The sequence below is a fragment of the Lithobates pipiens genome, unplaced genomic scaffold (genome assembly GCF_037356315.1).
Source record: "Lithobates pipiens isolate NorthernLeopardFrog02 unplaced genomic scaffold, aLitPip1_a1.2 Scaffold_18, whole genome shotgun sequence".
Taxonomy (NCBI): Eukaryota; Metazoa; Chordata; class Amphibia; order Anura; family Ranidae; genus Lithobates; species Lithobates pipiens.
The window spans coordinates 620,043,912-620,065,836 of NW_027507758.1; the positions used below are offsets into that span (position 1 = coordinate 620,043,912).

The 21,925-nt window shown below is 45.2% G+C and overlaps 2 protein-coding genes across 2 annotated transcripts in view; both read left to right on the forward strand.

The window, feature by feature from the left end:
- The window catches only part of LOC143989513 (uncharacterized), a 283,774-nt gene that overhangs the window by 252,294 nt on the left and 9,555 nt on the right, over positions 1-21,925 (forward strand). Inside the window, 1 exon segment of the mRNA XM_077489650.1 lies at positions 14,619-15,446. Within this exon segment, the coding sequence (XP_077345776.1) occupies positions 14,619-15,446 (828 nt within the window).
- On the forward strand, positions 659-12,064 carry LOC143989504 (gastrula zinc finger protein XlCGF53.1-like). The gene is made up of 3 exons (XM_077489644.1): positions 659-713; positions 11,441-11,555; positions 11,824-12,064. The coding sequence occupies exons 2-3, from the start codon at positions 11,460-11,462 to the stop codon at positions 12,052-12,054; spliced, it is 327 nt and encodes a 108-aa protein (XP_077345770.1). The 5' UTR covers positions 659-713; positions 11,441-11,459; the 3' UTR covers positions 12,055-12,064.

Below are 21,925 nucleotides of genomic sequence, written 5' to 3' on the forward strand. Positions count from 1 at the left end.
TTTTTTTTATTGTGCATTAAGAAAAGAAAACAAATAAAATCAGACATGCTATCTGCCAATAGAACTTAACCAAAAAGTGCATTCTATGCATCTAAAATATAGAAAATATATCAAATAAAATCATTATTCAACCCAAAAAATGATGTCAAAGCAATAACTCCAAGGCCAATAATAAATAACAAGTTATCTCCTCCGATTCCGTAACATGTCTGGATGACGAACGCCCGTTCAAGAAAAAAATGAAAAGCACAAAATGAAAAGGGCGAAAAGAAAAGTGCGAATCAACACTCACCAAACTTCTACTAACACGAAATTAGCAGAAGGAGCCCAAAGAGTGGCGCTAAAGATCTGAAAAACCCTGTAGTACGTCACTACGTTCGTGATTGTTGGCCAACAATTGTGTGCCTTGTGTATGCAAGACAAGTTTGGGCCCACGCCCTTCGGACAGAAGTCCACGGTTTTGTTGGCCAACAATCTAATCATGTGTACGAAGCTTTATACTTTTACTGTCAGAAAGGAGATCACGGCTCCCAACATTCTCGGGACTGCAGTACCTGTGAGCTCCACAAGGCGGTGATCTCTCTTATACGATACAGGACGTTTCTATGCAATACAGACAGGAAGTGATGTCAGGTATAAATAGGAAGTTCCGGGTGAGAGGTGAGTCGGGAGGAAGTAGAGAGAAGACGTTGCTGGAAGTGGCAGCAGAGGAGGTAATAAGATCTTTCTTCATACATTTTTTTATTTTATCAAAAGAGGACATAACAATTAAAGCGGGGTTCCACCCTAAAGTGGAACTTCCACTCATCGGAACCCTCCCCCCCTCCGGTGTCACAGTTGGCACCTTTCAGGGGGGAGGGGGGTGCAGATACGTGTCTAAGACAGGTATTTGCACCCACTTCCGGGCATAGACTCCCGTGGGAGTCTACGCCTCTTCCTGTCCCGGCGCACTGTCTGCTGGGACACACACGAGTCCCAGAGACAGCGTGGACCATTCCCATTGCGTTGCACGACTCGCGCATGCGCAGTAGGGAACCGGGAAGTGAAGCCGCAACTCTTCACTTCCAGATTCCCCCACCGAGAATGGCGGCGGCAGCAGCCGAGACCGATCGATCGCTCGGTCTCGGCTGCCGACAATCCATTTATTAAAAGCAGCTGTATTATTTATAGCTGCTGGCTTTTAATATTTGTTTTTGTAGGTGGAATCCCTCTTTAAGATTGTTGCAAATGGTACATATCATTGTAATAAAAAACATTGTAAAGGCATACAAAATTGAAAATTTATATCAAATACTTACCGTAATTTTCCTTTCCTGATAGGCTCCATGGCAGCATACGTGTGGGTTAGCCCCGCCTCCATAACTTCCCAATAGGACCCCTCTCCCATAAATCTTTGCTCCTAGTTGCTATCCGTGTTCCGTAACTAGCCTACTCCAGACATTCGGGAGGGAACTCCTGCTGCCATGGAGCCTATCAGGAAAGGAAAATTACGGTAAGTATTTGATATAAATTTTCCATTTACCTGACAGGCTCCATGGCAGCCTACGTGTGGGAAATAACTCGCGTGTGGGTTAAAATGTTGAGCAAAGAAACCAAAAATGTATTTCACGTTGTCCACCGACAATACTTGTAAACCAAAATGAACGGAAGAAAGTGCAGCTGGTTCAACACAATAATGGGAAACAAAAGTATAATTGATGACCAAGAGGCTGCTCTACAGATCATTTCCGGTGCGACATGCCGAGATGCTGCCCATGAGGTCGAGATCCCCCCGAGTCGAATGAGCCGTCACTGCCTCAGGAGGAACAAAGCCCTTTGCCTTGTATGCCCTTTGAATAGTTTGAACGATCCGAGATGAGATTGATCCGATTGAGGCTCACATCCCTTTGTTCTTGCCGTGGAGAAGTACAAAAAGAAAATCTGTTCATCTGAACGAAGCTGTAGCTTCCAGATATTGTTTCAACATGCGACCAACATCCAAAGGATGAACTTCTTGGTTGTCTGACATCTTTAAACGTAGGTAAAACAAGTTCCTGATTTATTGACGTAACTTTCGGATTTGATCCTAACATAGGAATCAGAACTACTCTGTCCGGAAAGAAAGTCAGAAACGGTTCCACCCACCCAAGACTCCTAATCTCCGACACCCTTTTGGCTGAAGTTATTGCCACCAAGAAAACAGTCTTGAGAGTGAGATCTTCTAAAGACAAAGGATCGTTCGGATCTCCCCAGAGATTAGAAAGAAAGTCCAGCACTAAAGGAAGGTCCCATTTGGGGAACCTGGGTCTTCTTTGAGGCCTAAGCCTAATGGCTCCCTTTAAAGAATTGCCTTACTAAAGCATGATTTACCCACTAAACTCCTGTGAAGGCTGAAATGGCTGATACTTGTACTCTTAAAGAGCTAACTGCCAGAGATAAGTCCAGACCTGATTGAAGGAAAGGCAATATATCTTGAACTGCCGGAGAATTACACAAATTTGATCTGGAAGACATGTGGACCACGAACCTGGACCATATACGTTCATATACTCTATTCGTACTCTTCCATCTAGCACTAAGAAGGGTTGGAAACGCTAGAGCTTCTAGCCTTCCCCTCTCAGAAACCACACCCTGAGGTGTAGACAGGACGGGTGTAACAATGTGCCCTGGGATAGTAGGTCTGGCCTGAGAGGAAGGGGAACTGGATCTCGATAGCTGAGGAGCAGTAACAGGGGAAATCACGGCCTGTTGGGCCAGAATGGGATCACCGCAATGATCTCCACCTTCTCTACTCTGAGCCTCCAAAGGAATTGCAGAATCACAGGAACTGGAGGGAAGGCGTAGGCTCTCCGAAACTTCCAACAATCCGTGAGGGCATCTGTCCCGAATGCCTGAGGGTCCCTGAACCTCGAGTAGTATTTGGGCATCTTGCGATTGCATGGCGAAGTGAACAGATCAACCTCTGGAGATACTCCCAGTGTCAGAAGCCAATCGAAAACGTCCCTGTGGAGGGACCATTCGTTGTTGTCCATTCTGACACGTGACAAAAAGTCTGCTTGAGCATTCTGGATCCCTGGAATGTAAACAGCAGAAATGTTGGATACATTCTTGTGAGCCCAATTCATTATCGGCTCTACTTCCCGTAATAGGGACCAACTGCTAGTCCCCCATTGTTTCCTTATATAGGCCACCGCGGTTGTGTTGTCCAACCTTAGCATTACTGATGACCCCGCCACTAGATGGCGAAATGCTAGAAGTGCCTGAAAGGCTGCTCTTAACTCCAGAATGCTGGAGACAACCCCTTGTGACGGGAATGTCCACCTGCCCTGAGCCACGTCTGAAAGGCAATGAGCGCCCCATCCTCGGTTGCTGGCGTCTGACGTTACTGTAACCCACAAAATGGGAACTATTGAATGATGTTTGCGTAGATTCTTCCCTTGAAGCCACCAGAGGAGGGACGTCCTCATCGCTGGAGTGAGAAATATGCATTGTCTGGCTGGATGAATCCCACTGCTGCAGAAACCCTTTCTGGAAGGGACGAGTGTGCCACTGGGCCCACTTCACCATCGGGATAGTGGCTGTCATTGTGCCAATCACTTTCAGGCATTGGAGAGCTGAAAGATGAGATGATGCCAAAGCCGTGTGAATCCTGTCTCGGATCACTCCGATCTTTTCCTCTGGCAGGGAGATAGTGCCTTCTAAGGCCGCGTACACACGGGCGGACTGTCTGTCCAACTTAGTCCGCTGAAACACATTTCAGCGGACAGTCTACTCATGTGTGGGCTTCAGCTGACTTTTTCAGTGGACAGTCTGGCGGACTAAGTCTTTCGGAATTTCCGTAATATTGTCCGTCCAACTTTGGTTTCAGCGGACAGTCCGCTCGTGAGTAGGCAAGTTGGACGGACTAAGTATGGCGCATGCTCAGAAAGGATTTACACGGCCGAAGGTTGCATTGCAGTGTATTGGACGTCGTATTTCTAGTCCCGTCGTACGTGCTGTACACGTCATCGCGCAAGCTTTCAATGGACTGTCTGTTCGTGTGTGGTCAAGTCCGTTCATTCAAAAGTAGGACGGACTGTCTGTCGGATTGTCTGACGGACTTAGTTGGCCAGACAGTCCGCCCGTGTGTACGCGGCTTTACGTATCGAACTGGGCCCCTAGAAACACAAGAGCTTGTGTCGGCTCCAGGTGGTTCTTCTCTAGATTCAGGAGCCACCCAAACTTTTGCAGAGTGAAGATGACTAAACTCTTGTGACTCAAGATCTGATCTCTGTCCTGGGACAATAGGAGCAAATCATCCAGATAATGGTGGAGACGAACACCCTTGATTCGGAGAAGAGCTACCACAGCTAAAAGGACTTTGGGGAAGACCTGAGGTGATGTTGTTAACCCGAAAGGGAGACATGTAAACTGTAGGTGTTGTTCGCCTACTGCGAAACGGAGATATTGCTTAAAATCCTTTGCTACCGGCACGTAGAAATATGCATCCTTCAAATCGATTGATATTAACCAATCTTCCAGATGCACTGACTGCAGAGATTCCATCTTAAATTTTTCCTTGCAAATAAAGGAATTGAGGTGGGTCAAATCTATCACCGGCCTCCATGTGCTGTTTTTTTTCTGTATCATAAACAGAGGGGAGTACATGCCTTCGCCACGTTTGTCGCCTGGCATGGGAACGACTGCGCCTTGATCTAGTAAACAACTTACATAGGTCAATAGGACCTGGTTCTTCTCCTCTGAGCCTGGAACTGTTGTGCAGACAAACCTTAATCTTGGACTGTTGACGAAGACCCACTTGTGACCGGAGGACATTGTACTCAATAGATTGTTGAGCTTCCCTTTGTTGCAAGGACTCCTTTACTACCCATCTCACCATTGACTCCAGACGTTGATTTGCACCATCTCTCTCATCTGCGGCTTTAGAAAAACCATGATCGCAAAGCGACTTGTCTGATGCAACAGGCATCCTGCAACCCCAACATGATTTTTTGGGTTTCTTACTAGAGTGAGCAGAAGGGGGATGTGAATAATCTCTACTGCGCTGTTCAGATCTGGAAGATCTATGATGACTAGACTTTGCAGATGATTTATGGTGGTGCGATTTTGACGATCCACTGCGACTATGAGCACTATACTGCGGTTCGGATCTAGAAGGGCTATAAGGAAATATACAAGAGAGAGACAGAAAGAAAAAGACCAGCTGGTATCAAATGCTAAAAATAATTCTCCAAATATACACAGCAAACCAGCTATGTACATACCTGTTACAAGCGGGCTGGTCACTAGGGAGCAGTGAGGCATCCATGACTACTGATCGCTGACTGTAAAATAATCAACCCCCATAAGCAGCTAACCATCACTCAGAGAGAAACAAAATACAAAACCAGACATCATCCTACCTTGTATTGTCCAGAGAATAGCCCCGGGAAGTCACTGAATATCCTGCAATCATTCCCAGGGCTCTGACAGCTCTCTGGATTTTAAATGTGGCGCCCATGACATCATCGGCGACATTAGACGCTAGGCGCCCGCGCGCAAGCCTCGCTTCGGATCAGGTCTGCGCATGCGCAGAACGCCGCGCTGGACCCCGGAAATAGGAGAAAGAGGCTGCTGGAACGCAGAAGCATCAGTGTCAAAGCATAGAACCAGCCGGGAAGACACAGAAAAAAAGACAGGTAACACAAACACACTGCTGCCATGTAAAGGTTTTAAAATTCTCACCACTCCACCAACGATCATCCGGCCGAACTTATCAGACACACACCACCGGTCATCCTGGCAGATAAGGGCCACCTCACAACAGTAGGCAACAAGCCGTGCGCATTGTCCTAAATCCAAATCTTCAGCGCTACTCTGCCATTCACTCCATACCCATGCTTAACAGACAGGGCCTATCGGAGGAACATAGCTTGGCAATCGGCCGATTTTGATCGCGGTGAACATATCTTCAGGTAGGAGAACACCTGTCCTACGGAGGAGGACAAAAAAGGAACACGGATAGCAGCCTGGAGCAAAGATTTATGGGAGAGGGGTCCTATTGGGTGGTTATGGAGGCGGAGCTAACCCACATGTATGCTGCCATGGAGCCTGTCAGGAAAAAAGGTTTTGTTCAAATCTTGATGGCCCAATGCAGCCTACCCCAAATGGGTTCACGCTGTAGGTCTGGGAGATCACCACATTGAGCCGCTAGTCAGCCTGTACAACTATAACTAAGGGAATAACATTGGGAAGGGGGAGGGTAACAATATAGGAAATTCAGAGATTAGACGATAACATAGATAGTGTTCTACAGTAATAAGGTAATAAGATCTTATTTTCTATTTACACCCAGTAACCCCCCGTCATGTCCGTCCTCTTCCTCCATAGTCACTGTGATGTCTTTTATCTCCAGCAGATGATGATACACACATATATAATGTGGAGACCTAGATTAACCCCTTCAGGGGCAGAACATTTCCCCCACTTACGGGGCCGGAACATTCTCTTCATTTTGGAGATGAGTCTCCTTCTCACTGGAGATGAGATGAACATTCCCGGGTTCGGTTGAAGTGTTGTTCGTTGAACTTCAAAGAAGTTCGGATGCCAAACCCAACCCCTATTGAAATCAGTGGGACCTTAATCTGTCAAATTAAAAATACCAGTTTTCTGGGCATTTCTAATAGGCAAGGGGTGTTAAAAAGTAAGGTACCAATGCAGAAACTATTTTTAAAAATCCTGTTTGAAGGCAGAAAACAGAAAACAGAAATTCCACGCTAGATAAGAGCAAACTAAACTAACACTAAAAATACAAAGCTGCAGCAAACACCATCAAAATATTACTATGGTAAAAGTAAAATAAAAACAAGATGTTGCGCCGTTTGGCCAGGAGCAGTGATTATTTAATTGCTTGAAGTGAAACTTTATACATGTCCAATTCCTTTACATAACATGGAGATCCAGAGAAAAGTAACACTGCTCCGGGTGATGACAATCCAATGGATCAAAATGGGCTGAGTGCAAGCCACGGCTCGCCACCAAGGTAAGAGAAAAGGAAGATACGGCCTCACCCCACCATCGATCCCACATAGATTTATTACTATATAACGCACTGCGCAAGCTGTTGGCGCTATATGAATCCTGAATAATAATAATAATAATATAAACCTCATAATGACTGCCACCAAGACAAGGACACAGGAGAGGTGACGCGTTTCACACTTAACTAGTGCTTCCTCAAGACTCCTGGTTTTGAAGAAGCATTAGTTAAGTGTGAAACACGTCACCTCTTCTGTGTCCTTGTCTTTGTGGCAGTCATTATGTATTAATAAAATACGTGGATTGATGGTGGTGTGCAGCTGTATCTTCCTTTTCCTTTACATAACATGCCTGGGGAAGGTCCTAATCCTGCCCGTGAAGGGGCATCTCTGTGATGTACAGAAAGTGCTGCAGCAGCGCTGACATTTACAAAGGAAAGAAATTGTTTAACATTGTTGGCAAATGGTATTTAATCGCTAGTTTCTCCTCCAAGGGTTTGCTATGTAATTTTGGCGAATCTCTGTAGGGGGTCTGTGAGCTGTTTCTTTTAGAAATGTTGCTGTAGCACATCGTAGGGCAAGAATGAGTGATAAACAAATAGATTCCCTCCTGTAATACATACTAGATCCTTTGGGGTTCGTTTACTAAAACTGGAGAGTGCAAAATCAGCTGAGCATGGTAGCCAATCAGCTTCTCAGTTCAGCTTGTTCAATTAAGCTTTGGTAGTGAAACCTGGAAGCTGATTGGTTTCTGTACAGAGCTGCATCAGGTTTTGCACTCTCCAGTTTTCATAAACCAACCCCTTTTAGTCTAGTATAGATTTGAGCAAAAAATGGGTGAGATTTCCCTAAAAATCCATATCTAACCCTTAATCTGAGCATGAAGCTTGGTCAGACAAGATTAAGGGTGGGGGGTCATCAGGTGCCTAACCTGGCTCTATCTTATAATTTTTTCTGAGCCCTGAGCTAAAGCTAGCTAGAAATTCTCAGACCAGAAGGAATAGAAGTAAGCTAAGTTAACAAATGCTTCATATAAACTCTATTTTGAAAAAAGTTTACCCAATATTATAGCGCAGAGTGACCACTACACACACATACAACAGCACAAACCTAGCTAATTGTCACTGTGTCTGTGAAATAATAACAATAAGACAGACACTTCTGTCACCAGACTTCAGATTCACACATGTGCTGCAATAGTAAATTTATTAGAACACAGGAACACTTGCCTAATAGTTTCTGCTTTTGGTCTGCATGAAATACAGCAGCAGCAGCTCTTGCATGGAAGGTCATGTGGTCCTGTCCTCTGGGGTTTCTGATCCCACTAGCAGGGACAGAAAGTACCTGTCTATAACCAATTGTCTGTCTGATATTTACCAAGCAAAAGCTATTTACAATTACAGACACTAGAGGGAAGCAGCTTTGTACATATGCACCGATTCCCACTGAGGGCAGCCCGACTATTAACCCCATTACATCTCCATCTTAACCACTTTCAGACCGGACCATTTTGCTGGTAAATGACCAGAGGTCTTTTTACACTTTGGCACTGCGCTGCTTTAACTGGTAATTGCGCGGTCATGCAATGTTGTACCCAAACAAAATTTGCGTCCTTTTCTTCCCACAAATAGAGCTTTCTTTTGATGGTATTTGATTGCCTCTGCGATTTTTATTTTTTGCGATATAAACGTAAAAAGACCGCAAATTTTGAAAAAAAATGATATTTTCTACTTTTTGTTATTAGAAAAATCCAATAAACTCAATTTTAGTCATACATTTAGGCCAAAATGTATTCAGCCACATGTCTTTGGTAAAAAAAAAGTAAATAATTGTATATTTATTGGTTTGCGCAAAAGTTGTCACATCTACAAACTAAGGTACGTTTTCTGGAATTTACGCAGCTTTTAGTTTACGACTGCCTATCTCATTTCTTGAGGGGCTAAAATGGCAGGGCAGTACAAAACCCCCCCAAATGACCCCATTTTGGAAAGTAGACCCCCTAAGGAAATTGATAAGAGGCATGTTGAGCCCATTGAATATTTTATTTTTTTGCCTCAAGCGATTGAATAATGACAAAAAAAAATTTTTTTTTTTTTTTTTTACACAAAGTTGTCACTAAATGATATATTGCTCACACATGCTATGGGCGTATGTGAAATGACACCCCAAAATAAATTCTGCTGCTTCTCCTGAGTACGGGGATACCACATATGTGGGACTTTTTGGGAGCCTAGCCGCGTACGGGGCCCCGAAAACCAAGCACCGCCTTCAGGCTTTCTAAGGGCGTTACAGTTTTGAAGGCCATAAAATGCCAAGATGGCACAAACCCCCCCCCCCCCCCCAAATGACCCCATTTTAGAAAGTAGACACCCCTAAATTTAGGGGTACACTAGTGAGACTAGGTAATAAATGGCGGGTGCCCTGAAACTATAAAAAAAATAACTAACCAACCAGCGTCACCTGTAACAGTTATATGGTGATCACTGGTGAAAGGGTTAACTAGGGGGCAATCAGGGGGCTTTATGCGGTAGTATATGGGGGTCCCTGGCGCTATAAAAAGCTGCGGCGAACCTAAATACCTACCTGCCTAACTAGCGTCACCTGTGACACTAATACAGCGATCAGAAAAACGATCGCTTATTAGGCTGGGTTCACACTGGAGCGATGCGGGAATGCCACGAATGCGCGGCGGGTTCCCGCATCGCATGCCTCCCGGCGGCAGTTCACACTGCCCTATGCGAACTGCTGGGAGTGTCAGTGAAATGTTAATGACACCCCCAGATCAGTTCGCATATCGCAGTGCGATCTGCAAACTTGGATCGCATGGTGTGAACACCCATGCGATCCGATTCTGCTGCGGACCAAAAAAAGGGTCCCGTGCGAGTTTGCGGCGGGTGCGGCGGGTGCGACACGAATTCAGCCATACTATCTGTATAGCTGAACTCGAATCGCACAGAGATCGGATGTGATTTGCACTGCAGTGCGGTGCGAATCACATCCGTTCTCATAAACCGCTGCAATGTGAACCCAGCCTTAGTGACACTGGCGACGGGGGGTGATCACGGGGTTAAACCTTTATTGGGGGGGTTAGGGGGGTACCTTAGAACTAAAGGGGGCTAACCCTAACTGCCCTAACAGTTATTAGTCACAAATGACACCCGCCGGGTGATCAGGGGGTTAAACCTTTATTAGGTAATAAATGGCGGGTGCCCTGAAACTATAAAAAAATAACTAACCAACCAGCGTCACCTGTAACAGTTATATGGTGATCACTGGTGAAAGGGTTAACTAGGGGGCAATCAGGGGGCTTTATGCGGTAGTATATGGGGGTCCCTGGCGCTATAAAAAGCTGCGGCGAACCTAAATACCTACCTGCCTAACTAGCGTCACCTGTGACACTAATACGGCGATCAGAAAAATGATCGCTTATTAGGCTGGGTTCACACTGGAGCGATGCGGAAACGCCGCGAATCCGCGGCGGGTTCCCGCATCGCATGCCTCCCGGCGGCAGTTCACACTGCCCTATGCGAACTGCTGGGAGTGTCAGTGAAATGTTACTGACACCCCCAGATCAGTTCGCATATCGCAGTGCGATCTGCAAACTCGGATCGCATGGTGTGAACACCCATGCGATCCGATTCTGCTGCGGGCCAAAAAAGGGTCCCGTGCGAATTTGCGGCGGGTGCGGCGAATGGCTGAACTCGAATCGCACAGAGATCGGATGTGATTTGCACTGCAGTGCGGTGCGAATCACATTCGTTCTCATAAACCGCTGCCATGTGAACCCAGCCTTAGTGACACTGGCGACGGGGGGTGATCACGGGGTTAAACCTTTATTGGGGGGGTTAGGGGGGTACATTAGAACTAAAGGGGGCTAACCCTAACTGCCCTAACAGTTATTACAGTCACAAATGACACCAATGCAAAAAAAAAAAAAAAAAAAAAAAAAATGACATTGGTGTCACTGTGACTGGGGGGCAGGGGTAATTGGGGGGGTGATCGGGGGGTAAAGGGGGGGTGTGAGTGTGCCTGGCATGTTCTACTGTGTGTGGGGTGTGTTGGTGCAACTCACCGATCCGCTCTCCTCCGTGTCGGAACGAAAAATACCGACACGGAGGAGAGAATACATCACTTCCTCTCCTGTGTTTACATTACAGGAGAGGAAGTGATGTCACCGGGGATTTCCATTCGTCGGGAGCGATCGCGAGGGGGTGGCCATGAATGAATGGCCGTCCCCTCGTCCGGGATCGCTCCCGAACGAAAACCGACCGCCGCAGGCACCGGGCGAGGGCCCGATCGGGCCCCCGACCCGCGGGAGGCAAGGGACGTACATGTAAGCCCTTATGCCTGCCCGTGCCATTCTGCCGACGTACATCGGCGTGCGGCGGTCGGCAAGTGGTTAATATTGTACAACCAATACAGTGCAAATCATTCTTCATCTACAGAGAAACCTACAAAGACCATATGACCACATCAATGAAGATGGAGGAGGACCGGAGTCAGATGACTGAGAAGATACTAAACCTCACCCTGGAGATCATCTACCTGCTGACCGGAGAGGTGAGGAGGATTCTGGGAGGTCACATGACATCACTCTTATCTCTATTAATAAAACACAAACCGGAGAGGTGAGGAGGATTCTGGGAGGTCACATGACATCACTCTTATCTCTATTATTAAAACACAAACCTGACCAGAAAGGTGAGGAGGAATCTGGGGGGTAACATGACATTATTCTTATCTTGAATAATAAAACACAGACCTGACTGGAGAGGTGAGGAGGATTCTGGGATTTTAACATTATATTTATATTGGTTTTCCAATGCAGAGTTTTCCTCTTCTAAAGTCTGGAGATCATATGACCATCACAGTGCCTCCATGTGACTCCCTAAAACCTGAGAGACACAACATGCAGAAGATTCTAGAAGTCACCAAGAAGATGATGGAGCTGCTGACAGGAGAGGTGAGCGGTGCTGGGAATTCTGGGACATTATCCAGTAACAGACAAGGGATGTGTCTGGATGGTGACTGTATCATTGTGTGTGTCAGGTTCCTATAAGGTGTCAGGATGTCACTGTCTATTTCTCCATGGAGGAGTGGGAGTATTTAGAAGGACACAAGGATCTCTACAAGGACGTCATGATGGACAATCAGCCGCCCCTCACATCACCGGGTAAGAGGAGACTTTATTGTAAAGGAGAGAGCAGTACGGAGGCTCCACCTAGATCCCCCATCATCTGATAAACACATAGAAAAAATGTATTCAGTCAGTGTGTGTGTTTCCTACAGATGGATCCAGTAATGGGAACCCACCAGAGAGATGTCCCCGTCCTCTGTATTCCCGGGATTCCACACAGGAAGGTCACACCATCCCCCACCATCATCAGGTAGATGAGGAACAATCACTGATAGTTCTGATTTATACACAGCATGTTTGTTACAATGTATAATAATTATTATATCTTTCAGAGTGGAAATCTCTGGGATTATAATATTGTTATTAAAGAAGAGTTTAAAGAGGAGGATGAGGAGTATGGTGTGATGGAGAAGTTTTCAGGACACAAAGATATAATGGAGCCACCTAATAAGAGGAACCCACCAGAGAGATGTCCCCTTCCTCTGTATTCCCGGGATTCCGCACAGAAAGGTCACACCATCCATCACCATCATCAGGTAGGTGGAGTTGAAGGTCTGTAACATAAAGTGACTGAAAACTCTGACATGTGATCTCACATCATAAATACTTCTATGTTACAGATGATATTTTCTGCCATTCTGTTGGTTTAGGGTAAAGATCAGATGAACATGAAAGTTGAGGGTGAAGTAGAAGAGACGTATATGAGGGATGATCAGCAATATACAGAGGAGGCTGGAATGATGAGGACATTCAAAGAGAATGACACTCCTACAGAGAGCAGCACAGGTGAGACACAATATATTCTTCTGTTATCTCTGCTCTGTAAGGCTAAGTTCACACTGGCATTAAAAGCAGGCGTTAAAAACGCCCCTCAATGATACAATGGACAGCACACAGTGGCTGTTCACATTATCAAAACATGAAGTGTTAGCGTTGTGTCTCTTAACTTTTTTAGCACCCTCTACCAATAGGTAGGTGCTAGTAATAGGTTTTTACTAGGAACTGTCAGCACAGGCAAATTTAGGCAGGCCTATGCTGCAAGCTAGGCCTGTCTGTTTTGATCTAGGAGCTGGGAGTGGTTAGAGTAGCAGTGGGTGGGACCACCTGTGTTCCAGTTCTGAGGCACCTCCCCTGCTTCCAGGGAGAATATTCTGGAAGAGGGGTTGGGCCTAGAACTGGAGTGGCAGGCAGCTCATGTGGGAGCTCTGACCAATCCCCAACTGGTTTTGGCAGGGGGAGGGCCTCCTATATAAGCTGAGGTAACATGCCACTGAGGGGAGATGTCGGCTGAGTGAAGTGAGGAATGGAATACTAGGCAGGAGGGCACTCCCATCTGGGGGGGGAGGGGGGTGTACCGATCGCAGGAGGAGGCCCAGGGACAGCTGTGAAGGAATTTTGCCTCTACACAGTCTTTGACAATGTCTTTATCATCACACGGTCAGTGATAAAGAACTCCTGGAGCAGAGGGGCAGGTGACCCTTACTCAGGTAAGGGTCACTCACTTTCTGCAAATGACAGCTCTTGGGCTCCACAGCTGAGTGGAAACAAAGAGGGGGGTCTCTCAGGTGACGTCAATGACCAAATGTAGACATGACTATAATTGGTGAGTTATGTCACAGGGGATCTTGGATGACATCATTGACCTAAAATGATCATGTCACTAATTGGCCAGTTATGTCAATGTGATGCCCCGCCCATTTGGTTATATTCATCTAGGGAGCTGTCATTCATTGCGAGCAGTCATCTGACGTGGATCGTGTTGGTGTTCACTGTAAATCGCTTGTATCTGCATTGCCGAACGACAGGATTGATGATGGATTTTCATTGTGGTATGTATTTTAATAAAGGAATTATCAAAGTGTGTGTGTGTTTGGGTTTTTTTACATTCTATTTTTTTGGAATGAATAGGAGTATTTTGTACCCTTTACTCATTCATGTATGGGGATGGTTATCTGGGGGTCCCCTTATTTTAAAGGTGGTTTCAAGATTCTGATAAGTCCCTCACCCACAGACCCCAACACCTACCAGGTCAAGCTTGTGGGGAAGAGGCCCTTGTCCTCATCAAAGGTCCTTTTCCAGGGTACCCCCCCCCCCATGTTGAGGGCATGTGGTCTAGTATGTTTCAGAAGGGGTCCTCCTTTCCTGGCCTGCTAGGCTACATGCTCAAATAAGGGTCTGTTATAGATTTTAGAGGGACCTTTTTTCTTGTTTTTTGCATGGAGTTCCCACCTAAAGTCCATAACAAATCTTAAGGGTCTGGTATAGATCTTGGGAAGACCCCACAACTTTATTTTGGCCAATACTTGGCTGACCACTGAATGGGTCAGGATACATCACTAGTTGTTGGGACACTGGTTCCCAATCAACCTCGGAGAACATCTGCTCACTCAAGTCTACTTGACCCAGATGGAATTTCGATTTAAGTGAACAAGCCCTCTCATATATAATGATCATGTTTTTATATTTTTCCAGAACACGCTATTGAGGAACCCTCAAAGGATCGTCTCACTTTATCTCCAGGTTGTAAAATGGAAGATGAGGACATCACAAGAGATTGCGCAGGAGAAAAGACAATGAGCTCAGCTATGGATGGAGGACTTCACAGTGTGGATAGACCATGGAATCCCTCTGACTCTGAGCAACCTCGTACTGTGAGGGATGGTGCCGGAATTCAGAGGGAGGAGAAATTTTCCTGGCCTGAATGTGGGGAAAGTTTTAGCTCTGAATTAAGTCTTACTGTACATCAGAGATCTCACACGGGTGAAAAGCCACATTCCTGCCAAGAATGTGGAAAATGTTTTATACAGAAATCAAGTCTTACCGTGCATCAGAGATCTCACACTGGGACTAAGCCATATTCCTGCCCTGAGTGCGGGAAAAGTTTTTCACAGAAATCAATCCTGGTCAGACACAAGAGATCTCACACGGGAGAGAAGCCGTATTACTGCCCTGAGTGCGGGAAAGGTTATACAAAGAAATCGGACCTTCTTATACATCAGAGATTGCACACGGAAGAGAAGCTGTATTCCTGTCCCGAATGCGGAAAATGTTTTTCAAAGAAAACAAGTTTTGTTATACATCAGAAATTGCACACGGGGGAGAAGCCATATTTTTGCTCTGAGTGCGGAAAATGTTTTACATGGAAATCATACCTTGTTAGGCACCAGAGATCTCACACAGGAGAGAAGCCGTATCCCTGCCCTGAGTGCGGGAAATGTTTTTCAGATAAATCAGTCCTTGTTAGACATCAGAGATCTCACACTGGGGAGAAACCATTTTCCTGCCCTGAGTGTGGAAAATGTTATGCATGGAAAGCAGACCTTGTTTTACATCAGAGATATCACAGTGCGGCGTAGGGATGAGTGGAACATTCCTGAGTTAAGTTCACGGGAGGTTTGATGAACTGCTCCTAATCTCTGAATGTTAATCCAAACCCCACTGAAGTCAATGGGAATAGAATCTTTAAAATCAGTTATTTTTCTCACAAAATATCTGCAACGTAAATCTTAATTGCTGCTGCATTATGATACCTAGCCATTCCGTTTAACATAAATAGAAAGAAAAATAATACATATATACATAAAATAATTTTTATATATATATATTTCTGGATACGTTGATGAGACATTTGTTATAAGTGGGATGTGTGCTCTATTTATGATATTATCCTATTGCCAACTGCCAGCAGTACATATGCTCCCTCGGGCCCCGTGACATACCCATACATTGTGGTGAACTTCCTGCATTACAGGCGCTCATGTGGGCACCCCCTCCTAATCTGTGCTGTGATTGGACACAGCACTAGTTTGTCAGCAGGTTACAGCCAGTCATTTTGGCTGTATACCTGCTGATCAGATGTGGCCAATCACAACACAGAGATCTGTGTGTTTGTAAACACAACACACAGATTGCGGCTGGATTTCCCCATGCTTTCAGTTGGCATTCAGATCTGAAAGCAAGGAGAGACTCCAGTTGCATACACTTGTTATGCACACAGTTAACCCCCCCGATTGCCCTCCTGATCACTCAGCCAGTGTCCTCAGTACAGTAGTATCACTAATCACTGTATTAGTGTGACTGGCTGGAGTCAGGCTCGAAGGCCAGTAGCTTTAGTAGTGGAACAGCACCCACTGACAAGCAAGACAGATATAAACACAGGTCACCCTGGCTGATGACATGGGCTCACCGGAGGTGTGGGGTCTATGTACTAACTGGTATTCCCCAGAGCTCCTGATGGTGGAGATGGGCTTTGCTGCATATTAGTACCAGGTCACAGCAATCCGGGATCCAGTAGCAGATATAGCCAAGTCATAGTAGTCAAGGAACAAGCCAAAGATCGTTAATGAATAGTCGCAGGTTAAGATTAAGCAGAAACGTAGTCGAGGTGGAGGTAGATGAAAATAATTCCTGCTGATGGAACACATGTTGGACTACGTATTTATGTAAAACTATATTTTGTTAGCGTATGTAGAATCCCCAAAGAGACACACAAAAAAGGATATATAGAGCCTGAACGCGACAGCCAGGCACTGATTGGTATTTTTGTGATTGGACTGACACGCTGCTGTCAGATATCCTATCCTCGTCCCAGCTATCAGAACTGTCCAGGGCCCCTTTGATCCTGGTCACTTCAGAACAGAAACATCCCCCAGGGTTGACTGGCCAAGGGCTAAAGTCCAGCCCACATCCATATTCAAATAAATTGAGAACCCTGAGATATGGTCAGGGTAATTCACACAGAGCCAGTCCCTCTGGTGGATTGCGGACGTTCTGACATGCTCCTGTCACAGGATAAACCTCTGTAAGGTTTTATTTCTGCATGCAGATTGTAAACTAGCAGATCTGCCAGACAGAGATCTGTGTGTGTGGTTGCCTAGCAGACCAGTCAGCGGACAAATTGCTAGGTGGTGGTGTCAGGGCTGGGCTCTCAGCCCTTCCTCTGTGCTCAGGTTGCTCAGCTGTCAGTTAATTGCCAGTACTCCTCATTCCACAGTGGCTCACCTGTTGATCATCTTCTACTTGTCAGTCAAGCCCACAGCCAGCCCCTTCTGGCTATTTAAGCTGCCTGGTTCATTTCATCAATTGCCTTCGCCTTGGTCAACATATCTAGAGACTCTCTGCTGTGTTTCTGTTGAAGACTTGCCTGGCTGACACCCCTTCTGGTTCCTGATCCTGTCTGCTGCCTCTGCCTATGCTAATCTCTGGCTTCCTGATTTCCTGGCTTGTTCTGACTACCAGATTTGGCTCCCTGGCTATGTTTTGACTACGTTTAACGGTTGTACCATTTTTACCATATTATTAAAAGGTGTGATTTTTACTGCATTTTCTGTCTCTGTCTGTTTCATGGTTCCTGACAGTTGGCAAGCTACTGTTTGTTGTGCGGACAGTGGGAAGAGTGATTAACACCGGGGTTCTAGCTCATAGGATAGCTGGGGGAATCCTAGAAGTGTGTGCTAATTGCTAGACTGCTCCTCAACCCTTAGCCCCTGTACACACGGTCGGAGATTCTGCCAACCAAATCCGTCTGATTTTGTCTGTCAGATTTAGTCTGACGGATTGTGTCCAAAACTGTTGCATACACACGGTCGGAGTAAGTTGTCGAAAAATCTGATCTTTCAGAACGTGATGACGTAATTTCGTTACGATGGGACTACATTCAGGCTAGTAGCCAATAGCTTTGATGTAGGAATTTGATCTGAGCATGCGTGGCACTTGGTCCGATCAAAATTCGCTACACATGATCGGATTAGGTCCGACCGGCCCAGTTGGTCGGGAAATATTTCCAACATGTTGGAAAATTGGGTCCGACAGAGATTCGGACGGAATCAGTCCGATGCATACCACACACAGTCGGATTATCTGACGACACGGTCCGATAAGACGCGTTCCGACGGATTCTTCGACCGTGTGTACGCGGCATTACAGTGCACCAGATTGCATGTGATATTTGTATCTGTGTGTGTGTGTGTGGTCAGCCAGTTGGATTGGAGTGGAGTCTCCCTCTAGTGGTTGCCAAAGGCAGTGCGGCTGTAAAAAGGTTGCAGCCAGGCTTATATGCTCAGAATAAGTTCCCCCTCATTCCCTCCTACACCAGTCAAGATCCTAGCCCCAGGTTAGCTAGCCGCCACGGGCATGCGTTTATTGACACTCCTCTTTAATTATCTTAACTAGCAATTGTGGATACTTAAAAGCATACCATGAAGATGGCATTTTACCAATCTTTATCCCTTGATCTGTGATATATTCTTTCATTACCACAAACGGAGTATGTTGATCCCATTTTTTTATGGCATATAATTGTAATTGGTAGTATCTCACTGTTGTTAAAAGTTTATATGCCACCCTGAAATTTTACTATAATTGTATAATTATTTTTCTGATCTCTGGGATATCATGTTCCGGCTGTAATAAAAAAAAAAAAAAGAAAACCTCATCTGCAATTAGAGCAGTTTTCAGATTTATTTTTGCTAACTTTGTTCCCTTTTTTTTTTTGGGGAAAACCAAATTTTATTTATTTAGTAATGATATTGGCAATTGCAAACATTTCCAATGACAGACATATGCACCACAACATCAGCTCAACAAGGGTATGGTTTACAGATTGATACATACACATTTATTACATATACCTGTTTGTCCCCAACTTCCCTTACCCTCCCGTAATCCGCCCTTTTATATTCCTCTTTCATCCTCGAACTGATAGATGAAGCATCTCTCCTGAACAACTGCGCTTGTCAAAAATTAAGTACGTTTCCCCGTCTCCCAGCCACCTTTCCCAAACCTTGGTAAATTTTGTGCTCGCACCCCCTGTGTCTGTAAAGCAGTTTTTTTATACGGTATGGTATTGTTCACGTCCCTTTTCCATTCAGCCACAGTAGGGGGTGTGGTCCGCATCCATTCTCGAGCCACTGCCTTCCTGGCTAGAAACAGAGTTTTGTTGTATAAATGTGGCTTGGTGTCTATCAATGTCAGCATCAGGCAACAGGCCTAGTATACATACTTTGGGATCTGGTGTCACTGTGGAGCCCATCACATCGTGTAGGAATCTGACTACCTGTAGCCAGTATGGTTGCAAATTGGAACACTGCCAGATCAAGTGATAGAACGTACCAGGGTCACACCCACATAGGGGGCAATTTGGGGATTGGTTTGCCCGAAACTTGGCTATTCTCCGGGGTGTCAGGTATGCTCGGTGGATGATATAGAGCTGTGTTAGTCTATCTGAAAGCTTGGGTGATGCCTTTTGAACATTGTCCAGTACTTCATCCCAGACAGAGTCACCAATCTCGCCCATGTCCACCTCCCAATCTGCCTTGGCTTTCTGGATTACTGTGACCGCCTTAGGGAGCCTGAGTATGGAATAGAGATTAGAGATCAGCTTCCTAGAATCCGTTCCCAAAATTATATCTAAAACTTGGGGCCGAGCTAGGGAGATCCCCAAACGCCGAAATTGGGTATTCAAAATGGACATTATCTAGAGATTTTCACCAATACAGCTACTCAAGTAGGGTGGCATTGCTCAAAGCTGCCTGGACTGCTTTACCAGAGACTTCTGCAGCCTTATCTGTGTGGAGCTTGCTGTGGGTTTCCAGTCTGCAACTATCTGAGCTATCCTCTGCAGCCAGTCCCCTGACACCTAATGGACAAATGTAAGAATTTTTGCTGGTTGTTAGTATATCAATTACTGGTATCCAGCAGCAGCAGGAGTAACCAGATCAGTGACAAACAGTTACAAACTACACCCCTACTCCCCAATTTAGAAATACAAGTGAAAATCACTTAAACTGCCAGCAATTGCTGGCAACACTAGAGGAAATACCCAACATCCTATCAAGGCTTTTGCAATAAAAATGGCACAAACGTCAGTTACTTAGCCATCGTTCCCTGTATTCCAGACTATGGCCTGGTTCAGATGAAAAAAGACTTGATGTAATGCAAAGTCTAGTGTTGCCAGCGATTGCTGGCAGTTTAAGTGATTTTTACTTGTATTTCTAAATTGGGGAGTAGGGGTGTAGTTTGTAATCATGAGGGACCCCACACCTATGGCATCCTTAGGGCATAACACAATATATATTTGGTACTATTTTGGCAAAGTATACTGTACCTGTCATTGGGTTTCCAATATGATATATCGTTTCAGATATTTCCACATTATGATCATATATGAGCTTGGCTCTCCTAAATATTTTGTGTGTGGACTATCCCATCCACTTGGAAGGCGGCAGTGGCTGACTGTATGAAGACTATATATGATTTTTGAATTGATTAATATGTTTTTTCATAAACTTTAAGGTATGTGGTAACAGAGTATACTGTTTGATAACTATACTGGTTGATAACATGCTATTATTATTTATTATTATACAAGATTTATATAGCGCCAACAGTTTACATAGCGCTTTACAACTTGAGGGTAGACAGTACAAATGCAATACACTTTAATACAGTAGAAATCCGAGGGCCCTGCTGCTTAGAGCTTACAAGCTAAGAGGGAAGGTCAAGAGATACAAGACGTAATAACTGTGGGCGATGTGCTGATTGAGTAGATAAATGTACAGTTGTTAGGTGGGTGCCAGATAGGCTTCTCTGAAGAGATGAGTTTTCAGGGATCGTCTGAAAGTGGATAAAGTAGAAGAAAATTGGACAGATTAGGATAGAGCATTCCAGAGGATGGGAGAGGCTCTGGAGAAGTCCTGAAGGTGAGCATCGCATGAGGTGACAAGGAAGTTTGAGAGCGGGAGGTCTTGGGAGGACTGAAGAGAATGATTTGGTTGGTATTTTGAGACTAGGTTAGTGATGTAGCTGGGGGCAGAGTTGTGGGTGGCTTTGTAAGTTATAGTTAGTATCTTGAATTTAATTTGGTGACCGAGTGGCAGCCAATGGAGGGATTGACGGAGAGGTATAGCAGACACTGAGAGGTTTGTGAGGTGGAGGAGCCTTGCAGTAGCATTCACGTGACTGTAAACTGATATATATATATATTGTTCATTTTAGTGTATGACTGCGTGATATTTTCCTGAAGAAGTGGGCTATGCCCTGTGAAACGCAACCTGCATCAAGGCCACAGCGAGTCTCTCATCCCCCACTGCAGTGGGGTTGATGAGAATCACATCTTAGCCCTTGTACACACGGTCGGACATTCCGACGGAAAATCTCCAATCGGACCGTGTTGTCGGATAATCTGACCGTGTGTGGGCTTTATCAGACCTTTTCCGTCAGAATGTCTGACCAACAAAGAGAGCTGGATAGAAAATGTTTCCGTCAACATGATCCGATCGGACTTTGTCTGATCGTTTGTAGAGAATTCCGATCGGACAAAGTGCCACGCATGCTCAGATCAAATTCCTAGACCAAAGCTATTGGCTACTAGCCTGAACGTAGTCCCGTCGTAACTAAATAACGTCATCACGTTACGAACGATTGGATTTTCCGACAACTTTGTCTGACCGTGTGTATGCAACACCAGTTTCGGACAAAATCCGATGGATTTTGTTGTCGGAATGTCCAACCGTGTGTACAAGGGCTAAGAAGAACGTATCCTTATGCCTTCTTTTATGTTTTGTTTGTAGTACATGTGTACATTTTTTTTATGCTTGTCCAATGATTTTTTTCTGTATATTAAACATTTTTGATGCTTTTTAACCTATTGGTACCTTTACAGTCCTTCAAGCTTAGTAGTTAAGGTTATTTTGTGTAATGAATTATTCAGGATGAGGTACCGGAATAATATTGTCCTATATTGAGGCTTCTCTTACGAGACCCCTCCTCCCAATTTCTCTTTTTCTTTCTCAAT